Source organism: Lytechinus variegatus, chromosome 16 (assembly GCF_018143015.1).
Source record: "Lytechinus variegatus isolate NC3 chromosome 16, Lvar_3.0, whole genome shotgun sequence".
Classification (NCBI taxonomy): Eukaryota; Metazoa; Echinodermata; class Echinoidea; order Temnopleuroida; family Toxopneustidae; genus Lytechinus; species Lytechinus variegatus.
This window is the reverse complement of record NC_054755.1, coordinates 19,239,827-19,264,116: the sequence shown is the minus strand read 5'-3', so window position 1 is coordinate 19,264,116 and position 24,290 is coordinate 19,239,827. Positions and strand designations below refer to the sequence as shown.

The 24,290-nt window shown below is 36.3% G+C and overlaps 1 protein-coding gene across 2 annotated transcripts in view; it reads right to left on the bottom strand.

Annotated features, from left to right (window-relative positions):
- The window catches only part of LOC121429770 (mucin-5AC-like), a 42,731-nt gene that overhangs the window by 15,229 nt on the left and 3,212 nt on the right, over positions 1–24,290 (bottom strand). The window contains exons 1-3 of one of the 2 annotated variants that reach the window (XM_041626987.1): positions 14,412–14,584; positions 13,238–13,358; positions 7,122–7,261 (exon numbers count right to left, since the gene is read on the bottom strand). In XM_041626987.1, the coding sequence (XP_041482921.1) occupies positions 7,122–7,261; positions 13,238–13,292 (195 nt within the window). In that variant the 5' untranslated portion in view covers positions 13,293–13,358; positions 14,412–14,584. Of the gene's footprint in view, positions 1–7,121; positions 7,262–13,237; positions 13,359–14,411; positions 14,585–24,290 lie in introns of those variants that run through there. The other variant, XM_041626986.1, reaches the window with a different exon arrangement.

Genomic DNA, 24,290 nt, shown 5'->3' with positions numbered 1-24,290 from the left:
AGATCCATAAACTTTTAAAGTTATGATGGTAATTCAACAGATACACCCAATTTGGCCAAAGTTCATTGACCTTTGACCTTTGTCATGTGACCTGAAACGCGCACAGGATGTTCAGTGATACTTGATTACTCTAATGTCCAAGTATAATGAACTAGACCAATAAACTTTCAAAGTTATGATGGTAATTCAACAGATACCCCCGATTCGGCCAAAGTTCATTGACCCTAAATGACCTTTGACCTTAATCATGAGACCTGAAACTTGCACAAAATTTCCAGTGATGCTTGATTACTATTATGTCCAAGTTTCATTTATCAGATCCATAAACCTTCAAAGTTAAGATGGGAATTCAACAGATATCCCCAATTCGGCCAAAGTTCATTGACCCTAAATGACCTTTGACCTTGGTCATGTGACGTGAAACTCATGCAGGATGTTCAGTGATACTTGATTAACCTTATGTCCAAGTTTTATGAACTAGGTCCATATATTTTCTAAGTTATGATGACATTTCAAAACTTAACCTCAGGTTAAGATTTCGATGTTGATTCCTCCAACATGGTCTAAGTTCATTGACCCTAAATGACCTTTGACCTTGGTCATGTGACATGAAACTCTAATAGGACGTTCAGTAATACTTGATTAACCTTATGGCCAAGTTTTATTAACTAGGTCCATATACTTTCTAAGTTATGACATCATTTCAAAAACTTAACCTCAGGTTAAGATTTGATGTTGACGCCGCCGCCGTCGGAAAAAGCGGCGCCTATAGTCTCACTTTGCTTCGCAGGCGAGACAAAAATGTTTCTGCTTTAATAAACCACTTTAATTTTGACAAAGTAAAATTACATGGTTATGCCCTGCTGTAACTGGTAAAAGAAGTGAAATCCTGCGATAGTGGCCCGTGTACTCAAAAGAGGTTTCAATTGTACCATGGTACAAAACCACGGACTATGCAGATTTTTACACTTACACTTTCTTCATCGCGTACACAAACTTAAATCCAATTAAATGCACAGCAAAGTGCGCTTACGCTGAAGCCCTTTAATGAATAAATATGCATAGTCCATGGTTTTGTACCATGGTATCTTTTGAGATTAAGGGCCTAAAATTCTTAATAAATTCTTGCTACAAGGTGAATGTACAATGACGTTTGCCTTTCAAAAACTAAAAGTAGAGAATGCAGTCAGATAGCTACCTCCGAAGGTGACTTTTCAATAGAAAATCTAACACGCCCTCAGATAAAATTTCGGCCCAGGAAATATGGCAGGAAAAGTGATAAGTTTACCAAACTAAGATCTCAAGATTTCCAACGCACAGGACAGACTTGCAGTCGGCAATCTCAACTCTTAATAGTACAGTCCAGTCTTTAGAAAACATGTAAACATGCTTTATTAATATCCTTTACATATTTCCTTTCCTTCAGAATTTATAAAATAATAAAACATGGTGAAGTGTAACCAATTTTTTCTTTTAGATGAATAGGCCCTATGATCTGAAACTAGTTTTAAGATATATGTCAACCGTCAAACATTTTGAATTTGCCCCCCTTTCTTTTTACTTCAGTTTTGATTCTAAGTTTAGAATCTCAACCGCAGGAGAATGGGTATAAATCTTTTAAAAGCATAAAAGAAAGGATCTTTCCTGAGTTTGAAAAAATATGAATTTGATTTTAATGGTAAAAAATTAATGTAATATTTTTAAAACAAATTTTATGACATAATTTTATAATTAAAGCTATATATATTTTATATGCACCTTCCTATTTTAGCATGCTTGATTTTTCATAAAAAATATATATATAAAGGAAATACATAATACTAAGTGTTTATATTCACTTTAACTGTAGGAAGTTGGTCTTCTTTTCACAGTCTTATAGCACATAGACTATAAAAACCAATTTGGTCTACTTTCCATTTTTGTGTAAGCCCAACTTAGTCAAACTGTCTTTTACTGTAATGCCATCACATTTCCACTTAGTATATACTCATCAAAACACTCAGTTCATCAAGATTACATCTAATCATATATATGTAGGCCATGTGGTGTTAGAATAAGAGAAAACTAAAAGAAATGTGTATTGACTAACTGAAGATTATAATGCAAACTGGTGTAAGTGGTAAATGGCAATGAGTCCAAATGGTTACGCTCAAAATTGCAGGGATATATTCAGGTTAACTGTAGTTAAGGACCAATCAGAATCAGATTCTGGATTTCATTTTAATCCTAAAAAAATATTCTTAAGTCTAGAGGGATGTGAATTTACATCCTTTGAGATTTGAAAATGAATCTTTAATATTAAAACTAATTCCTGAATTCAGTTGGTCCCTAACTCAGTCTCCAGTCCACCTGGATTAATTTTAAATCTCAGCAATGTGAATGTGCGCGTAGAATGCAAATTTATTGTAGATGAAGATTAGATCATGTGGGACTAGACCAAATGGCAAGTAAGCAAAGTGGGTGAGGGCAAAGTGACAATATTAACCCTAAAGAATACATTTTTTTTAAATGTCAGACACAACAGCATGCTTGTGACATCCTGCTTCCCCTCTAGATCAGATCTGTAGCAGTTTAGTGATTTAAAGTGCATCCTTAATCCCATCTAAGCCCTCCTTATCCACAGATTTGGGATTAAGTGATTCACCATGAACCATCCAATAAGATATCTATGCCAATTAAAAGACGTCACTGAAACCACATTGGTGTGTTCAGTGCCAAAAGGGACTGTGATTGAGCTTTGAGGTGGAGGAGTTACTGCCCTTCTTACATTAAACAGATGAAATGATGACAGCTATACCGGTTTTCATGAATTCATGGATGCGGATCGGACATCATTTATTTCAATTCATGAAAGGTGGAGAACCGTGTGAAACCCTACCCTTAACAAGTATAGGAAATGAAACAATACCCTTGGCAAGTATTCCCTGAATTGAACCCCTAAACAAGTAAAACGATATTTTACTTGTTTATACGGCACAGATTTTATGTTCACCTACATCATTGGGTTTAGTATGGCCCCATCCCCCACAAATCTGACTCTAAAAACACAATGTTGACTGTTGGGGCAGAAAGTACATCCTTTATAAAACATTTTAGTCTATCCTAGCGAAATAGATACCCTTTTCTCATTATTTTAGTGCTTTTGACACCCTTACATATGTAACGTGCCCCATCTTGAAAAAGACATCCTTTTTACATATTTTTTTGGTCGCGCGTGGTATCCACTCGTCAATATAAGTGCCCCCCCCTGGGTTCCACACCAAGTCCACTGGTCTGGGCCAGGGGTGGGATAGATAATAATTATTAATTGGATGGCCTTATTTCATGGAATACCAGAAATATTCCATTCTCAACCATCTAATGTAATATAATTATGACTCATGAAACGCTCGCCTCATCGTACTTCTTGATTTTAGAGCCGAGACTGGCAATGACAGGACTTCATTGCCTGTATGATAAACTGATCTATCATCACAATAGAGACGTGATAAGATAGGTCTTTTCACACAAGACATGATAGGTCCTTTCACATGAGACATGATAGGATAGGTCCTTTCACACGAGATATGGTAAGATAGGTCTTTTCACACAAGCCGTGATAGGTCTTTTCATACGAGTCATGATAGGATAGGTCCTTTCACACGAGGCATGATAGGTCTTTTCATACCAGACATGATAGGATAGGTCCTTTCACACAAGACATGATAGGATAGGTCTTTTCACACGAGACATGATAGGGTAGGTCCTTTCACACAAGACATGATAGGATAGGTCTTTTCACACGAGACATGATAGGATAGGTCTTTTCACATGAGATATGATAGGACAGGTTCTCCTACACCAGGCAGAGCATTGATATTCAAGTGAACATCTGTGTTTCTCTAAATGAAATATATTTTGTGAACTAATACAATTAAAAAAAAACAGTATTTAAGAGTATATGAAACCTATCTGCTCGAATATAATACAATCATGAAATATCATGAATAATGAAATAAACATATATTTCACAAATTCATTTAAGGGAGCACTGTTGTAAATAAAAATCAGAATAACATATCAATTAAAGAAGTATGCTAGATAGAATTAAATGTTAGAGTAAGAGAGAAATTAATTCAATGCAGTTCAGAATTTTTCAGAGTGTGAAAGTAGTTAGTGGAAGGAGAATCATGCTACAGGAGTGAATTGCCCTATATGACGTAAGTATGACTAGCAGAAAGAAACGTGATTTGTGACAAGTCTAGGGTTATCCCTTCTTGTAAGAAGATCCCCCAAGTTAAGGACAAGAACCAGATCAAATGGTATTACATTACAGAGGCCATCAATCATGGCTGATATACAGGATGATGTATACTACAAGAGAGTAAACAATGATTCTAATACCGTGTTTACACATTGACTCGGCTCGCGTGTTGAATCCGCGAGCCGGGTTGAACACTGCGAAGAAGGGATCAGAGATCGCGTTTATACGTACATATAAAAAGGCGAGTTCAACACGGCTCGCGGATCTCGAACGGAAGAAGAATTATGACATCGCAAATTAAAGGCGGGAAATTCACCGCCGGAATCGAATCTTGTCCGTGCGAACAACAACAATGCCAAAAGTGAAAGCGCGCGCAGTGACCTAGGTCAAGAGAGTTCGACACGGCTTTCTGTTTACACACGAAAAAATTGCCGAGTCTGACTCGGCTCGCAGGTTGAAACCTACGATTTTGGCGGATCGAAAAAGCCGTGTTCGACACGGCTCGCGGATCACACTGATCGCGTTTACACAGCATAAAATTGCCGTGTTGAGCACGGCTCGCGTGTCGAACCCCCGAGCCGTGTCACTGTGTAAACACGGTATAAGGAACACAGGAGAAAACAAGATACTTGTCAAGAAAATGAGAGACAGAGCTGAAGATATATAGCAAGGAAAGTTATTTTATTATTTTATTCAGATTTATGTTTCCTAGTCTGCAGACATCACTGTGATTGGTCCAATAGAATAGTATACAGTCAATCAAGAGTAAAAAAACGTAAAAGATAGATGCAAGATAAATAGAACTTAAGATTACTGGAGGTTTCTTGTGATTTTGAATGAAACTTGAATTTGATTGGGTGACAATCAAAATCAAATATTTGACTATATTTTCTCTTTTTTATATAAATACCATTCTCAAGCATGAAACAAGCTCAAAATGTCATGATATAATCTCTGTCCTTAGTGTTCTAATATCCAATTTCTGAATTTATAAGATAAGTGCTCAAAGGTCTCTTTTAAAACTTTAAGACATTCCAAATAGAGGGGGCTTGATAATAGCAAAGTTGAATTTGAACAGCTAAATAAACAATCAATGACCAATGCACTTATTCATGATAAAAATGTTAAATGATACTGCAGTGTACTTTACATTATTGGCCCTTCATCAACTTTCAAATTTTAAGATGGGCTTTAAAAGTACCACATCTCATAGACACACCAGGGCCCCTTATTAGAAAGAGCTGCGATCGATCCAATCAATCACAACTATGGAAAGCCAGCAAAGTCAACATTTAAAATGCATGTTTACTTTTTTTAAAAGTCTAGATAAGAATGTATATCATAAATTCATTGATTTCTTGACAATTTGGTGTGATCTCCTTTGTTTACAAGGGACAATTAACAAATCTCCAGTAGAAAAAATGATGACACTAATGGATTTCCATAGAGTTACGACTGATTGGATCAATCGTAACTCTTTGTTCGACGGGGCCCTGGAATTTTTTAATTTATGGGGGTATACAGTAGTACCTTTAATTTAAATGTATACATATGTCATAAAAAGTAGGACTGTTTTGACAAAGGCATCCGGTGTGTGCTTTGCTATGGAAGTAGGGACAGTAAGTACACCTGTGTAAAGGAAGGAAGCGCACCTATCAGTGATGTCTTTTCTTTTCATGACCTTTCATTGGACTATGTACCTGGTTTCATAAAACTGTTTCTTTCTACCTATATGGGTTAGGCAAGTTAAACAACTGGTTATATGAACAACCCAAGTCCATCTCTTGGCTAAATGGAATTAAATGTGGGAAATCGTATACATGAACCCATCCAGTTTGTATGTGTATTGTGAAATTCCAACTTAAAGTGCCTAGAATTATTGAAAAAACAGACCAAAATGTGATCAATCTTCTTGATTTACTCAGAACGAACTATCGTGGATTAGGGTCACTCAGGACTTGTATTCAATTATTCCTGCCACTTGAATTGCTGAAACCATTTTGTTGAAGCGCTATTGTGAATAAAACTGATAGCATTACCAGTAGTAGGTTACAAGCTGTTAAAAGCTACTGAAATACTTTAATTTGATTGGTTCGGAGCAAATTTGTTGTACAAGCATAGCCTTTGTTCCTAATAACAAAAATTAAGAAACAAAGGGGTTCAAATGAATAACAAAATCAGTTGAATGTTAAAAGATGTTAAAGTCTGTTCAAGTTGGCTGAGAGGTTTGAAATTGAAATGAAGTATTTGGTGAACTAAAAAAAAGTTTCATGAAACAAGGGATCTGGATGGGAAACTATTGCATGGACATTTGACTGCTGACAGATACCAAAAAGAGGTCAAACGACCAGTTTATCATAGTACCAAATGTGACAAGGTTCCGATAGTGGGAGAGTACTGGGGTATTGCTACAGAGTATTGATTGATTGTGTTTGCCATGTAGGACCTCCTTGGGGAGCGTTCCAACAAGAGTTCCAAGACTCAATTGCTAGACATACTAGACATAGGCTTTTGCATCCTACCAGATACCCATTTAACCTGGGTTGAGAGTGGCAAATTGTGGATTGACGCCTTGCCAAAGGACGCTCGACCATAGTGGGAATCGAACACACGACCCTCTGATTACAAGGCGAGAGTCAGAACCGCTACACCACAGCGCTTCCGCTTATGGTATCCAGTCTGCTATGTCAGGCCAAGCTTTCAGGTTGCCCTTGGGTAATGAATGGATTAACAAATGAAAATATTAACACATTAAAAGTGCTTTACAAAACAAATATAGAACATGCTAGTACCTATGTATCTATTGTGTCATTCTACTGTAAGTAAACTTAGAAAGTAAGTATATTCCTTGGAAAATGAAATAAAGTCTGTTACTCACCAGAACTGGGGCCCAAAAGGCGCCTGCGCCTATATTCTCTATGGTTATATGAACCCATACTCCTAAAACAATCTGTGAGATACATATAACAACCTCTCCTAACAGAACCAGAACAGCAAGCACCAACTTTCTTCTGGAAACTGCAACAAAAAATATTAAATCAAAGGAGTTAAAATTAAGATAATTTAGCAATTAAGGTAATTAAGATAACTCTCTCAACTTCTAGGATGGTGTTTCATAAAGCTGTTTGTAATTTCATGCATGACTTTATATACATGACTGAAAAACATTTTCAGGTGCTTAGTAAAGATGCTGTATAAAGATACTGTATAAAGATACAGTATATCACGTAGCACAAGAAATGGTCACCGGTCTAGCCTAACATAATAGACCAGTTCGTAGTTACTTCATGGGCAATTTTGTTCAAATGACCTTTCATTTCTTTCATCATGATAGGCAGATTTCAAAGCAAGATATTACATAAGCTTGCCTTACATAGCAGGATGAAGAAATTGAATAGACCAGGACACCAGGTGACTAGAATAGCACATCAATGAACACTTAATGAAGGTATTTGTTGCATTCCTACTTTGAATGCATATCTTAGCATGTTGCACAATGTACTTGACAAACTGTGAAATACCAGTCGTTAGTGGAAGCATTGTTGTTTCTTGTGGATGTAAATGAAAACGACAATTCAAAAGAATATATGAATAATCAAGACATCAAAGTTGGTGCTTATCTCATTAGATTTTAAAGCACCATGTCACTTTAGTACAAATGACCTTCTTCTGATCATGCGTAGAATCTTTTGATCATGCGCAGAAAGGAACTACGAACTGGCTTATTTGGAAGTTACTGTATGCACTCAAAAATTCCAAGGATTTAAAATAAATCCAGATCAGCTGTGGATAGTGACCAGCTGAATATCATATTTAGATTTAAACCTTGTTGATTTAAATATAAATCTAACAGATTTGAATTTACATCTTTTGAGATTTAAAACTTAATCCTTAAGATTTAAAATAAATTGATGGAATTTAGAGTGTGAACAGCTTTATGAAACACCCATCAGGGACTTGTATCATAAAAATATATGATCAATTGTAAATATAGGTCTATAGCAATCCATTTACAAAAAATACAATCGCTGTAAATATTAAGCATATTTATTGATGCTACACCTACAGGGGTTGATGCTTTTGAAAAAAAAATATATGCAATACAGTTACAATGTAATATTTTGTGAAGGAGTAATATTTTTATATCATTTACTGATCTTTTAAATACATCTGAGTGTACATTTATATTTAAAGTATAGAGTTGCGAGCATAATTTCTTTGTAAGTAAACAAAAGTATAACTTAAAATTGCATGTAGGCAGTACTTAATATTTACAAGTTATATTAAGTTTTAAAGTTTTATAATTTGAGGTTTGTCCAGTATTACATATGGGTAGGTCCATACATCAAGAAAACTCTTAATATGTATTGAAAATTATGTGTAACTTTGGTCATTCTTTATAGGGGTATTCCCTATACCACCTAAAATCATGTAAAAACATGTACCAAAAAATTTCCTCCTTCCTTCTTTAACTAATGACTAATACTCCTTGGCATCCTATCAATAAAATTATCTTTTCAATTGGCAACTTCTTCACATCTGATAAAAAGTAATTTACAGACACCTTTTAATAAATCCTTTTAATCCTTTTCTATGAAAGTTAGAATATGTTGCTAAGAGTTGTACAAGTTTCTTAATGATAATAATAGATCATAATATTAATCATATAAAATTCTAATGCGCTACATCGCTAAGAAAGAAGAATATTACAATAATTTTCTTAACACTGTTGTTCAGAATGGTTGTTTTTATTCTGATATAAAGTAATTTACAGACACCTTTAAATGTTTAAATTCTTTTCGAAGAAAGTTTCAATATGTTGCTAAGAGTCATACATGTTTCCTAATGATAATAACATATCATAATATTAATCATATGAAATTCTAATGCGCTACATCGAAGAAGGAAGAATATTACAATCATTTTCTTAACGCTGGTTTTCAGAATGGTTGTTTTTATTTAGAGTTGAATACACTTGCACTCAGTCATTTTCTGTATCCAAAGTTTGCAAACACTCTATCCCTTTAAACTGGGAGTAAAATACGTTTGGATATCACCGGCGGCTCCAAAACATCCCTGGGAAATGGATATCAGCCCAAACACATTTGCAATCTTGGAGGGACGGATGGTTGGTCATTAATGAAATGAAATCGTGACAATTTCTGCCAAGAGCAATATTTCTTTTTTTTTTCATTTTTGTGATGCTGTTTTCTGATAAATGAAACATAACACCTGGAGAGTATTTCACGAAACAAATAATCAGTGATTCTCACTGCTCTCAGCCAATCGGATTCAAGGATTTTAGTAGCTTATAACAGTTTTCACTGAAAGTCACTGTTTGATAACACGCCCTCCATATCAAGGACTGTATCCCAGGAGAGGAAAGGTGAACGTTTTGACAAGATGAATACATGGAGTATCCAATTTAGTTTCTACATTTTTCATCTCTCTTTGGATGACTTGGGAATTTTAAGTCCTCCGAAGATTTTGAAAATATTTTTCAATGGAAGATTGAAACAAGACTGAAATCCTCCAATAATACAGTACATTGTATTATTGAATATGCCAATTATATCTTAAAAGATATAAACACTCTAATAACTGAAATGCTAAATCATCTGGCACATATCGGGGGGGGGGGGGGGGGTGGAAGGTGCAGGCAAACCCCCGTAAAATTTGAAAATATAATAGAGAACCACACAGAATGCCTTTGTTATATGCGCACCCCATTTATTTGCTTGTCAAATTCATCACATAAAAAAGCCCTTAATTTAACTACAGCTAACAATTATTAAAATGCTAAATATATATAGGATGTTTAAAATTACAATCTAAGAAATCATCAAATTTACTCTTAATTTCCAAATAGTAGTCAAATGAAAAATTCATTAAACAATGCAAGTATATTTGTACAATGTATTAAAGGTATCCCAAGGTTTTGGTAAAACATAGAAAATATCTTTATAATCAAATGGGCCCATGATATATATTTTATCCTACAATACACCTTATCAAAGTTTTTCCCCTATTTTAACTATAATGTAAATTGTAAATTATTTTGTAAACATCAAAACGTGTTTAGAAAAACAATAGTTGACACCTGTACAATTCTACATCAAATACATATCAAAAGTTGGCTGAATAGGATACTTATTCATTTCATCTTCTAAATTTTTTTTTTTACTTGATTGTGTCACTCTCTTTCCTCTTTTATTTTCTCTATGATCTCGAGCTATGTGTTTGCTGTGAATGGATTAACGTGTGGATGTACATGTATTAGGATGGGTATGTACGTGAGTGTATGCGTGGGTGGGTGTGTGTGTGTATGTGTACAGACTATTTTTTAATATTTTACATGTATTTTTATGTAGGGCCCAGTTCATAAAACAGATTTTGGGTCCTGGCCATTTTAAAATTGTTATCTTGTTTGTCAATGGTTGATTTCTATGATACTTATTTTATGATGTTCATGTACTATGTTGATTTTAAATGGTCAAATAAATGAAATGAAAAAAAAGGATTTTTTTTTCATCTTTAACAAACTTCGACATTATAACATGTTTAAACTCATGTACAAAAGAATGAGAGAGTACCAACTAGTACAATGATGAATATGATATATGATACACGACTATATATGACAAAAGCTATTGCTGGGATACACCTCATAACCTGTCTCATATCTATCACCCCTATATACTCATCCATCCGATAGAGATTACTCTATTATCACCTTAATTTTTCTCTAATTTTGTGATTAGAACAAAATTGCCCGCAGGTGCACTCTCTAAATTTGAATCTCCCCCTAAAGTCAAGGTACTTTAATGGTATCCATATGTTACAGGTGTCTTGTCAATTAGCTGATCATAGTCGCAGACTGTTGAGTGTGGCCAAGCTAGATTTTTTTTGTGATTTACCTGAAATGAACTGGGTAGTTTGCTAAACATATCGAAAGAATAGCCTGAGTGAATATTTTATGTGGTTTATTTCAGCCAAGTCATATGAGATTATGCAGAGCTACCACGTCTCACGCATTGTGTGTGAGACTCACGCATCCAGGGTCCGTCTCACAATCTCACTCATGGCACCCATTTTTCTCACGCATCGGGACCCGACAGAAAAAAAAGAGAAAAAGTAGCACTATTCGCTAGATGATACGCACTGGCCGACCGCCTTCACACGCCGTCGCGTCTACCCCGGCACACGAGACGAATCGAGAGTGCAGTCAATGCACAGCTAGAACATGATACGATGAATCGCATGCGTGCATCGCTTGGTTTCATAGTATGGATTGATATCATGATGTAGCCCAACGTGCGCGCGCCTGTTCGAAACCTACAAGTGTAAGTACTAGCCGCGCACGCAGAGACGGCGAGTCATGAATATCTCATGCATAACATATTTTTTAACTTGGCGTCTCTGGATTATGATCCAGACGGATTGCAGCTAAAGCAACTACATTCATTGATTATTAATTTCATATTTTTCTGCTTTATCAATTAATGTTAAAAATAGTGATGTTATCTGAAATGTTATCTGTAATGATATGGTGTTATGCCAGGCAAGTACACAGTGTGAACACTCCCTTGGTCATTGTATTTCAAATCACTCATGTGTATGTACAACTATTATAATGCAGGGATGTCAGTGAATGTACTAGTGCAGTGTACTAAGAACGTTGCAAACAGGTCAAGCTGAATGATTATTTTAATTACACTTGACTTCTGTGTATATGTGACGTGATGATGCGCTAATATCATACACATAGACATGTATATTATTTGTTTTTCTTTATTTTTTCTTATCAAAATTGCAATTAGCCGAAGTACCTGCTCCTGCTGCCAGCCTTCTTTCTTTTGACTTAGTGTACACTGCACTCTTCTGTCCCTCCTGTCTTCTCCCTTCACTCACTCTCTCTTTTAAAATTGTAAAACATAATATTTTCTCACACGATCCATCAGTTACGTTTTTTTGTTTGTATTTATTTTTTATATTAACAAAATTTCTTTATACAATTACGACCCAATATTTCTTTGTTGTAATTTTGTAATGTAACGAAGTTAGGGGCTTGCCTCTTGTACAAGCTTTGTTTTTTTCGGCAAGACCCCCGTTTTACTTTTAAATACAAATGTCATCTGAGATAACTTTATCGTTGAATTGTGTTCCTTAAATCTATGATTATGTTTTATATATATATATATATTATGTCTTGTAGTATTTGACCTTGTGATGTTATGTTTTTCATAATTACTATATACTTCTTGTAAAACGGATATCAATAAATCAAATCAAATCAAATCAAAGCTGTACATATGCACACATGTACTAGGGTTGAGATTACCACAAAACAGTTCCAACCAGAGTATTGACATGGTGGCAGTACTTCTACTTGGACTCAATCAGGGATAGGAGTGGCAGACTTTCCTGCACTATAGTACGCTACAACAGCCATTTTTGAAAATCTTTGCCACATTTATGGTTTCTCTACACTTCCATAAACTCTTTCAAGTCAAATCCCTCACCTGACTCCTTAGTTTCTACTTCCATTATTACATAATCACCAGACATCTTTGTCATCTTCATCTCATTCCTTATTGGTTTATCTTATGAATTGGGTTCTTGCATATTAGTTTGATCCTTCCATTTATTTTAATATTTTGATTGGTTGACTATACTTGATTTGAATATTGATGTATATTAAAATGTGATCCCAAGTTTACTGAGGCAAAGTAGCCCAGAGATTAAAGCAGTGCAGTACCAGTCTTCTTGCATCTCTACTTTAGTTTCACTTAATTCCCATTTTGGTTTGATGATGATTGAGTATGCTGATTTAGAACTTCATATGATTTTCTACCTTTAAACATATCATTTTCAACCTCACAATATGATTTGAGTTTGCTTGTTTACGACTGTTTTGCGAGGTGTATCTTGGGAACATTTGGCCATTCTACTCTATGGACATCACTCATTAGGAAACAAAATCAGTTGGCTTACCTTTCTGAAGGATACTGTGCTTCTGTGCAGGTGAAGTCTTGCTGTCACCGGCCATGGCGGTGGTGGTGATCACCAGAGAATCGCTTCAGGCTCACGGACCTGCTCGAAGAGCTGGCGGCATCTACAGCGAGAAGAGAGAGAAAGAGAACAGGATCGTAATGAAGACTGACGGGTGGCTAACTGAATAACAGCACACTCACGAGGGCGGTATAGTCATACGTGTTGACAGTTTTGGCACAGGGGTGAGATCGTGCAGGCCATGGCTGCAACAAGTAGCTGCATGGTGAATCGCCAAGCCTATAGATACACGCTATTCAAGTTCATTGCTCAGATAGATATATTGCTCAGCTCAGATAGATATAAGCATGACCACATATGTAACTTAGTGGTGTGATAGTACAGTATAGCAAATATCTTTGGACACAATGCTGAGTCAATTTAATCCTCGAATTATTTCTTGCCAGTTTGGATGAAGGATCTTCTTCATCTCAGTGAATCTAGCTTGGTTATGATCTAACAATATCTCAATAAATTTAGCAAGATACCATACAGAAATCATATCAAATGCACAATCAATTTTCTATCATTCTTGGACAAAAAATGAATTTATGAATAGCCATAGAAAGACTTCATAAAAATTTTGAATTTAAAGAGAGATTCTCCTTAACATTATAAAAAGTAATATTATAGATGATAATGATGACACTGAAGATGATAACAGTGACAGGCCATTTTGGAATTACTTTTGCTAAAAACACAAATGATTTATTCATATTAAGAATTTGAATGTTTTGACGTTTGATGCTTTGTGTTGTAATTCTTAATACTAAGAATGGAATAGTTATGGGGCGTTGCAAGAAACTTGCAATTGATCGCAAGTAAATTTTAGGTCCAAAAATCAATTAAAATTTGTGCATTTCATTGCAAATTTGTGATTGATTGATGGCCTGCTTCTTGCATCAAATATTTATTTGCTTTAGTTAAAATTGATCCATTACTCCTAAATGTGCTTTTGAAATTTGCAATTGATCGCAAATATCTTCTTGCAACACCCCCTTAACATGGGATTCAAGTATAGAAAACACATAGAGCACATCTGCATACACAACATTGCTAATATGCCATAGTTTGACAGTGACTCTACACGTATTTTACAATAATCAACCATAAATACCTGCTATTAATCTCGCAAAATCAGCAAATGGTCCAGGAAAAATATTCATGCGCTTCACTCAAAAATCAAATATTTCTGTACGTTTATATCCCCACAAGAACATCCTTGTTTTAAAGTACTGGCCAACACATCTTGGCCTGTTTTAACCCAGAACGGCATAGTGTATGCATGAAGATCCAGATGACAGGTAGTCTATTACAATGGTCTATAAGCCTATAGGTGGAGGTGATAGGAAGAGGACCATTTCCACCTCTATCAATTAATGGACCACTTTAAGCCCTCTCCCTTTAAAATTCTTTGTTTTTGTTTATGAGCTGTCAGTGTTAGAGCAATATAAAGGAAATAACTAATTCACTTCCACCACATACCCAAGGGGTAGTAGTCTGCACGCACAGACCTTTTGTTTGCCCAATGAGCATAATACAGAGTCTGAAGTGAGAGACTAGACATTCTGTGGCTGCCTCTGCCTCTCTCTTCCTGTTATAACACACAGGGTAAGGAGTCATAGTCTACACCTTAGGCATAGTTTAATTTTGTTCAAAATTTAAAATTTTAGTCTGTGCCTGCAGACTATATTCAAGGGATGAGTTGTGTTCCCACTGGCTCAAAGTTCAAGCTGAAAAAGGAAAAGGCTATGATAAAATAACTTATAAATACCTATTTATATGATTTTAGTCCTCACATGTCTGAACTTGTAGACTAAAAGATCTCTTTCTTGGCTCATATTCAGATATTTTTAACCAGTGGAAACATCATCTTATGTGTAACTTAACCTTGGCCAAATTTAGAGATATGATGTTGCTAAAATGAAACACACATACTGCACATGAACTATGTTCTATTGCTCTAAGGGCATTCTTTATCACACTGATGAAAATATCGTTAACAGAGAGGGAGAGAGAGGGTTCCGTAGCATTTGCTCCGGCGACAACTGCTCCGCTCTAAATTCTACACACTAATCAAATGATCAGCTTCTATGTTGGGTTTAACACTGTACCCTACCCTAAACATAATGTAGGGATTGATTTTGTACTTTTATTTTTTTCCACTCTTATTCATGAATCGTCCCCTTTTTCTAATAGAACACCCCTCATTTATATTCACCCTTTTCATCCTAACTTTCTATTCTTTATGTACAGCACTCTCTTATACACTAACTGCTGTACACTCCTCTCTCTCTCTCACTCTCCCTCTCCTTCCACCTCTCTCCTGATTGGTTATAATGTTAAGTTGATGCACTCAAGCTTTTAGGATAATTTGCATATAGTTTGAATAGTCAATATATCCTTTGTTTGTATATTTGAATATTCAGTTATACTTTGTTCCATTGATTTACATTTATATGAATATTGATTTGCCTTGAATAATTTGCATGGAATGTTTTCAAGAATGCCATGAGGTGTTAACTCATTAACAAGTGGAATGCCTCTGGCCGTCTCACCTGCACCACGCGGTTCAATATAGCAGCAGTGCTGACTTTGAATACTACTCTAACTCGCACAAGATGTTCAGTGATACATGGTTACTCTTATGTCCACTTTTTATGAACTAGACCAATAAACTTACGGAGATATGATGGTTATTCAACAAAAAACCCCAACATGGCCAAAATTCATTGACCTTACATGACCTGTGACCTTGATCATGTGACCTGAAACTCGCACAGGATGTTCAGTGATACTTGATTACTCTTATGTACAAGTTTCATGAATCAGATCCATAAACTTTCAAAGTTATGATGGTAATTCAACAGATACACCCAGTTCGGCCAAAGTTCATTGACCTTTGACCTTGGTCATGTGACCTGAAATGCGCACAGGATGTTCAGAGATACTTGATTACTATAATATCCAAGTTTAATGAACTAGACCAATAAACTTTCAAAGTTATGATGGTAATTCAACAGATACCCCAATTCGGCCAAAGTTCATTGACCCTAAATGACCTTTGACCTTAATCATGAGACCTGAAACTTGCACAAAATGTTCAGTGATGCTTGATTACTATTATGTCCAAGTTTCATGAATCAGATCCATAAACTTTCAAAGTTATGATGGGAATTCAACAGAAATCCGCAATTCGGCCAAAGTTCATTGACCCTAAATGACCTTTGACCTTGGACATGTGATGTGAAACTCATGCAGGATGTTCAGCTATACTTGATTAACCTTATGTCCAAGTTTCATGAACTAGGTCCATATATTTTCTAAGTTATGATGACATTTCAAAAACTTTACCTCAGGTTAAGATTTCGATGTTGATCCCTCCAACATGGTCTAAGTTCATTGACCCTAAATGACCTTTGACCTTGGTCATGTGACATGAAACTCTAATAGGATGTTCAGTAATACTTGAATAACCTTATGGCCAAGTTTTATTAACTAGGTCCATATACTTTCTAAGTTATGACGTCATTTCAAAAACTTAACCTCAGGTTAAGATTTGATGTTGACGCCGCTGCCGCCGCCGCCGTCGCCGTCGGAAAAGCGGCGCCTATAGTCTCACTCTGCTTCGCAGGTGAGACAAAAACTGGGGGTTGGCCAGTAAGTTCTGTATTAAGAGCACTGGAAATGTGAAATTATAAGAACCCCGTATTACACTAATGAAATGATCAGCTTCTATGTTTGCTCGGTGACAACTGCTCCGCTCTACATTCTACACACTAAATTCTACACTCTAAATTCTACACACTAATCAAATGATCAGCTTCTATGTTGGGTTTAACACTATACCCTACTACCCTAAACATAAAACACTTGCAACCCTAAACCTACATCTTTGATGAAATGAAGCCCGGAGCAATTGTCGCAGGAGCAAAAGTCGTGTCACCAGAGAGAGATGGTGTAGGGTTGAAAAAATTATGTCTAGAGTAGAAAATAAATGACGGTCTAAATCAGCAAACTCAAACATCAAACCAAATGGGAAATAAGTGGAACTGAGAAGCAAATAAAGGGAACTGGAAACGAGGGAGCCTGGTGGTGCACTGTTTAATTGCCTCAGCTAAACTCAAATCATTGTATAATTTACATAAATATTTAAATTAGGTAGAGTCAACCAATCAAAATGAAAAAAAAAATGGAAGGATCGAACTAAAATGCAAGAACCCAATTCATAAGATAAACCAATAAGGAATGAGATGAAGATGACAAAGATGTCTGGTGATTATGTAATAATGGAAGTAGAAACTAAGGAGTCAGGTGAGGGATGGAATGAGTGGAACACATGAATAGAGAATAGAGAAGGAATGAAGATGACAAAAGAGAATAAGAGGAAAGGCATTCAGAGTAGAATGAATGAATGACAATGAATATCATTAAACTCAAATAACCTAAGTTCAGACTGCAAGGGCAGTACTGAAAAGTAATGCAAATGAATTCAAGTCTAGACAGAATAGAAATGTAAACTAGCTGAAGAAAACACAAGCCAAAGGAAATAAACAAAATAGGAAAATGACAAAATAAGCATCCTACATGTACAATGGTAAGATCATGGCAAGATAGAGAGATGGAGATAACAAGGAACAGAGAGGAAATGAAAAGAGAATAGAGAAAATGAGAGAATAGGGAGGGGAGAGAGGGGGAGAGAAAGAGAGAGAGAGGGAAATAAAGAAAAAACAAGTGAGGGAATCGGAGGAAGAGAGGCGCCCGGGGGCCACTTCCATTGACAAGTGGATACTGGATACCATGCGTGACCATGGGGTTTTGAAAAGCACCCTAAACAAGTATTTTCCATGTTCTGAAAATGCTTCCCTAAACAAGCATTGGCATGTTAAACCCTACCCTTAACAAGTATTGAAAACATGAATTGACCCCCTAAACAAGTACAACGATATCTTAATTGTTATATCACAGACGTCGGCTTTACCTTTACTTTCATTGGGTTAAGCACCACCCCCAACACACCGTCTCGCTCAAATCGTACCCTACACATGTAGTATTTGTCTGTTCTATACCCTCGCAAATTGGACAGTAAAATATAGTGGATAGTGAAATATACACACTATTTTTAGTGTTTTTGACACCCTTATTACTTTACATACGTAACGTGCCCTATCTTGAAAAAGATGTCATTTTTACATGTTTTGGGGGGTCACACATGGTATCCACTCATCAATGGAAGTGCCCCTCCCCCTGGGAGGGGGGGCGATGAGAAGGTGTCTCATTTCATGAAAATAATTTATTATTATCAGAAATCCACAAATTCTACAGCAAGTTCACTATCAGCAAATCAATCTGAAGATTTCAGTAGCTTTTAACTGCATTGGAATTAATTGTTATGACAGGTTTTATGAAACAGGGTCCTATGGAGTCACAAGGGAGGAAGAGCCAATGCTTGAATACAATAAAACTTAATTCAAGTACAATAGATGGGAGGAAGGAGGCGGTTAGGAAGTAACCGATTCTACAGCTCTGAGACCACTCCTAGTCTGTTTCCTACCAAGACACAAGAGCTAATTTTTCTTCTTTATCCAAAACAGATGAGTCAATGACCTTAAAACACCTCCATACACTGATCCTAAAAGACACCTTTGTTTATTATTACAACTGTATGCAATAATAATTACTGTATGAGTACGCCCTTTATAATTAATATAGTTTTATCACAATGTTCCGCTGATTTTTACTTAAAGCCAACTGTAACAAATGATAGTGAACATTTGTAGATTTAATTCTGTGACACAGGATTTCCTTCTGCTTCAATAGCCCCAAGATTTATCGGCTCGAATTCACAAAGGTGGTTTTTAAAACCCACGGTTGAATCCATGGTTTATGCAGTTCCTTAATTTAGCGCGTATCGGGTGCGTGTATAAAAAATGTCCAATGCTGATGCACGCTTTTGTCACAGTGCGCCAAATTGACGCCTCTTACCATGGTAAGATACGCAATTTTATTCATGAGTCCTCTGTTTGAAGAGTGGACTCATGAATAAAAACAATTACTCTTCTACAAATTCCACACACTAATTGAATGACTTAACTTTAACCCTATACTTTGCTATAATCCAACCCTATCCCTAATGCTAAATCTTAGACATAATGGCCTGAATTCACAAATCCGTTAAAGAGTAAGAAAGTTATTAGAGTTCAAAATTTTGGATTTGTGACGTCATAACGAGCAGCTGCCCCATGTGTTATATAATATAAAATGTATGAATTTCATATTTTGTATGGTTCCTGATGACTTAATTTTGTTTTCTTTTCATGATCGGGTGTGAAATGATTTGTCTATTGATATACAAAAGTTACAGTGAAAACCATTTTCAATTCTCTGAGAAAATGACATTTCATTGATTTTTTTACCATTCGCTATGTAGGAATGCTGCTCGCATATGACGTCACAAATCAAATAATTGAAATTCTAATAACTTTTTAATTATTTGATGAATTTTTCTCAAACCTTCGGCAATATTTTTTATTATTTTTTCTGCTATTTTTACAATAAACTTTTTGTCAGGGTGAACTTCCCCTTTAAGTGAAAATTAAAGATGTCATAACTTTCTTATTTTACATCCGTTTTTGATGAAATTTTCAGCATAATGCTTCTCTAATTTTCTCTACTGATTAAAATCTATGTTGTTCTGAGGTGGACTTGACCTTTAAGCCTAAATGCAATGGGCAGATGATCCTACTTCGTCCATGAAAGTAGAAACAGGTCAAGTCTGGATTCACCCTTGTTTCATACAAGCTTGTTCCAAAGAACAAGAGATAGTAATCTGATACATGCATGGTTATGCTTACTGTAACAACGAGCTCTGTCATCTAAACTGGGCTAGGAAATCTCAGGTCTTGTGGGAACTCATCCCAGTGAAGAGATCATCTCATAAACCTCTCCCAAAGAATCATTACAAGGACAAGATTATTGTCTGTAAAATGATATCAACAGCTGACGGGTGACAGCAAATGCTCCAAAAAGTGACTTTTATACCCCTTTCATAAGCCCAATTATGCGGCTAATAGCAGCATAATTTGGTTGTAAAATTGGAGGAGGACCAGAGTTATCCGCATTATTTTGATGCTGCTATTATCCGCATAATATCAGCATCGGGACAAGATTTTAAGTTTATGAACGCATTTCCAAACAATGCGGATAATTGCCATGGTGCGGTCACAAGGTCACCCATTTCCAACACAACTGCATCGGAGGGGCGTGTCCAGTTGTCATGACGATTATCCGCCTTTTTCAGGACGGCGCTCGTAAAAATAATGCGGCTTATTTTGGAGTTTGTGAACGCAAATTTTATTGAATTATCCGCATTACTCTTAGGCGGCTAATTGGAGGATAGGTTTATGAAAAGGGTATTAGTAGGCTCAAAGCTGAATAGACAAGTATCTTTTTTTCTAAAAGGGCAAGAGTGGAAGGATCTGATCTCCAAATCAGTGGCAGATCTGGGGGGAAGGATGCTTGCTCCCCCTTCTATATAACCAGAGAATTACCCATTGAACATACATAAAATCCAAGAAAATTGTTAAATACACCCCTGGCATACACCTCCTGTATAAATTTTCATAACTGCCCTTTGCGCCCCCTCTATTTCAAAATCCTGGATCTACTACAGCAAATGTCTACATGAGTGCGCTTATTTGATGTCGATTGGAGTTTGACTCAAATTGTGTGATCTTTTCCTGAAATTATTGGACTGTCTTGCATGAGACATAAAAAGGAAATATTCCTCAAAACTGCCTTTGCTATTGCAACTATGGGTCTTATATGCTACTCTACATGTGTCTCTTGAGATTTATTCTATTCAAACAAAAATGAGATTAGCTATTCACAAATTATATGAAATTTCCTGTTATTTCAGGTCTACACACCAGATGGATGGAAGGGTGGATGGATGGATGGACGGACAGACAGACGGACAAATGGACGGACGGATGGATGGGTGGATGGATGGAAGAGTGGATGGGTGGATGGATGGAAGGATGGATGGATGGACGGATGGAAGTGTGGGTGGGTGGATGGAAGGATGGATGGAAGAATGGATGGGTGGGTGGCTGGCAGGATGAATGGAAGGATGGATGGGTGGGTGGTGAGTGTGGATGGATGGATGGGTGGATGGATGGGTGGGTGGAAGGGTGGGTGGATGGATGGGTGGGTGAGTGGATGGATGGACGGAAGGGTGGGGGGATTGACGGATGATGAATGGATGGATGGGTGGGTGGATCATGGATGGATGGATGGATGGGTGGACGGATGAATTGGTGGATGGATGGATGGATGGGTGGATGGACGGATGGGTGGATGGATGGGTGAGTGGATGGATGGACGGAAGGGTGGGGGATGGATGGATGATGAATGGATGGGTGGGTGGATCATGGATGGATGGATGGGTGGGTGGATGGATGTGTGGATGGATGGGTGGATGGATGGACGGATGGATTGGTGAGTGGATGGATGGACGGAAGGGTGGGGGGATGGACGGATGATGAATGGATGGATGGGTGGGTGGATCATGGATGGATGGATGGATGGATGGATGGATGTGTGGATGGATGGGTGGATGGATGGACGGATGGATTGGTGAGTGGATGGATGGACGGAAGGGTGGGGGGATGGACGGATGATGAATGGATGGATGGATGGGTGGGTGGATCATGGATGGATGGATGGATGGATATGTGGGTGGGTGGGTGAGTGGATTGATGGATGGATGGATGGGTGGGTGGGTGGATGGATGGATTGATGGAGAGATGGTTAGATCTAAATAAACAAATTCAAAAATAAGTATTGAATACTTTTGATTCATGTTCCTGATCTGGCTGGAAGGAAAACACAAATATCAATGAAAGCATTGAGAAGATTGATATCACATTATTCAATAGTGTATCATCATGGAGCTATTAAAGGACAAGTACACACCAACAAAAAGTTTATTTGAATAAAAAGAGAAAGATCCAACAAGCTTACCTCTGAAAATTTCATAAAATCTGATGTAAAATAAGAAAGTTATGACATTTTAAAGTTTCGCTTTATTTCACGTCATCCACTCACTATTTCTTTTGTATTTTATTGTATGAAATATGAAATTCTAATTTTCTCATCATTGTCAAGTAAAACAACAAATAATTCCTCCCTGAACACGTGGAATTAGCATTGCTTAATATTATATGGTTCAGCCAAGTTGGCCCATATTGTCAAATGAGTAAAAAATTAAATATTGTTCGATTCAAACAATAAAAAACAAAAGAAAAAGGGAGTGATAGGCATCATCGGCTGACTCATTTGCACGTCACTTAGTTGTGCATATCATTGTTTTGTGAAAAATAAGCAAAACTTTATAATGCCATAACTTTCTTACATCCGATTTTGATGAAATTTTCAGTGTTATGCTAGTTTGATTTTTCTCTATTTATTGAAATCAACATTTTTCTGGGGTGGATTTTCAATCATGAAACACAGAGAGAGACAGTTTTGAGAAAAACAAAAAACGCAACCATTTTGGAAAAACATCAAACCTGTGACTAAACTCTGAGGCTGGACAGTGTCCTGAACCCGGGGTTATAAATCATGAATGATGCTCAGGCTAATTACATGAAGAATAAAAACAGCTGAGAGGATGGAAATCACAAACTCCTGTGAATTAAAGTGGAAGTTCACCCTGACAATAAATTTGTTTGTTTTTATACAAGCAGAAAAATTAGAGAAAAACATTGAAGGTTTGATGAAAATCCATCAAAGAATAAGAGGGTTGTGTTTTTTTAAATTGTGACACCATTATGCAAGCAGCTTTCAATATATCATACAATACAATTTTAATAAATTCAAATTGCTTAATAAGGGCACATGGTAAATAAAATATTTTTTCTTTTAAAGGGACTTTATAAATAGGGGTTTAAAATGATGTGTCCAATGACATAACCCCTCAATAAATTCACTTTAAAATTTTAGAAAAAAATGCATTTTGGCATTTAAATCACAAGGCATATATGGACAAGTCACTCATCTGTAATGTCACCCCCCCCAAAAAAAAGGAATGAATGAATGAGTGAGTGAATGAGTGAATGAATGAATAAATAATATCTTCACCAATATTTTTTTTTCATTTTTAGGCTTTAATTCAAGCCAGCTTATCCCAGATGAGTTCGAGCCCTAGTCATGTCTTTCGGATGGTGACGTTAAAGGTCGGTCCCAGACGTAAATAATCATATCTGATTGATATACGTCTGACATAACTCAAATACACACACGAACATGAACTTTCCCTTTAACAAGCATAAAATTCTGTGTTGTTGATGTAAAATCAGTATACAAGTATGCACTCCTTGGGGAGTGTTTCACGACAAGTTTTGTCAGAGATTTTCATAGACTAATCTGCTATCAGCCAATCAGAGGCAAGGATCTCTCATAGCTTATAACATCTGTTGGTGAAAATCAATGCTGAAACATTCATGAAACAAACCCATCCCCCTTCCCTGACCTACTCAGGCAAAAAGGGTCTTTCCTTCAACCACCAAGAGGTCAATGAACTATCAGGAAGAGTCAATTAAGGTGACCGAACTTTTGATAATTGGGAAGGTAAGAAAAGTAAACAAAAACATGAGACTCTCTTGCACTTTTTAACTCATTTCCAGGCAAGATCTCTAATTTGTCACTTATCTGAATAACTAATTCCATGGTGTCTACAGCCATGCGGGTTAGAGGTAATGTTTTTATCTGGACGTTTTTAACTAGCCTTTGCTGATGTTCAACATGTTCAACCTTTGTAAATCATTTGATCCTATAGAATTCATATTGTTTAGAATTCATTTTAACTAGAATTCACAGTTCATAGAATTCATATTCTTTATAACATCAAGAAATAATTTGGGTCAATAACAAATTGTAACATTTATCAAGAAATAAGATTGAATTCAAAGATAGAAATCATAGAAAGACCCCC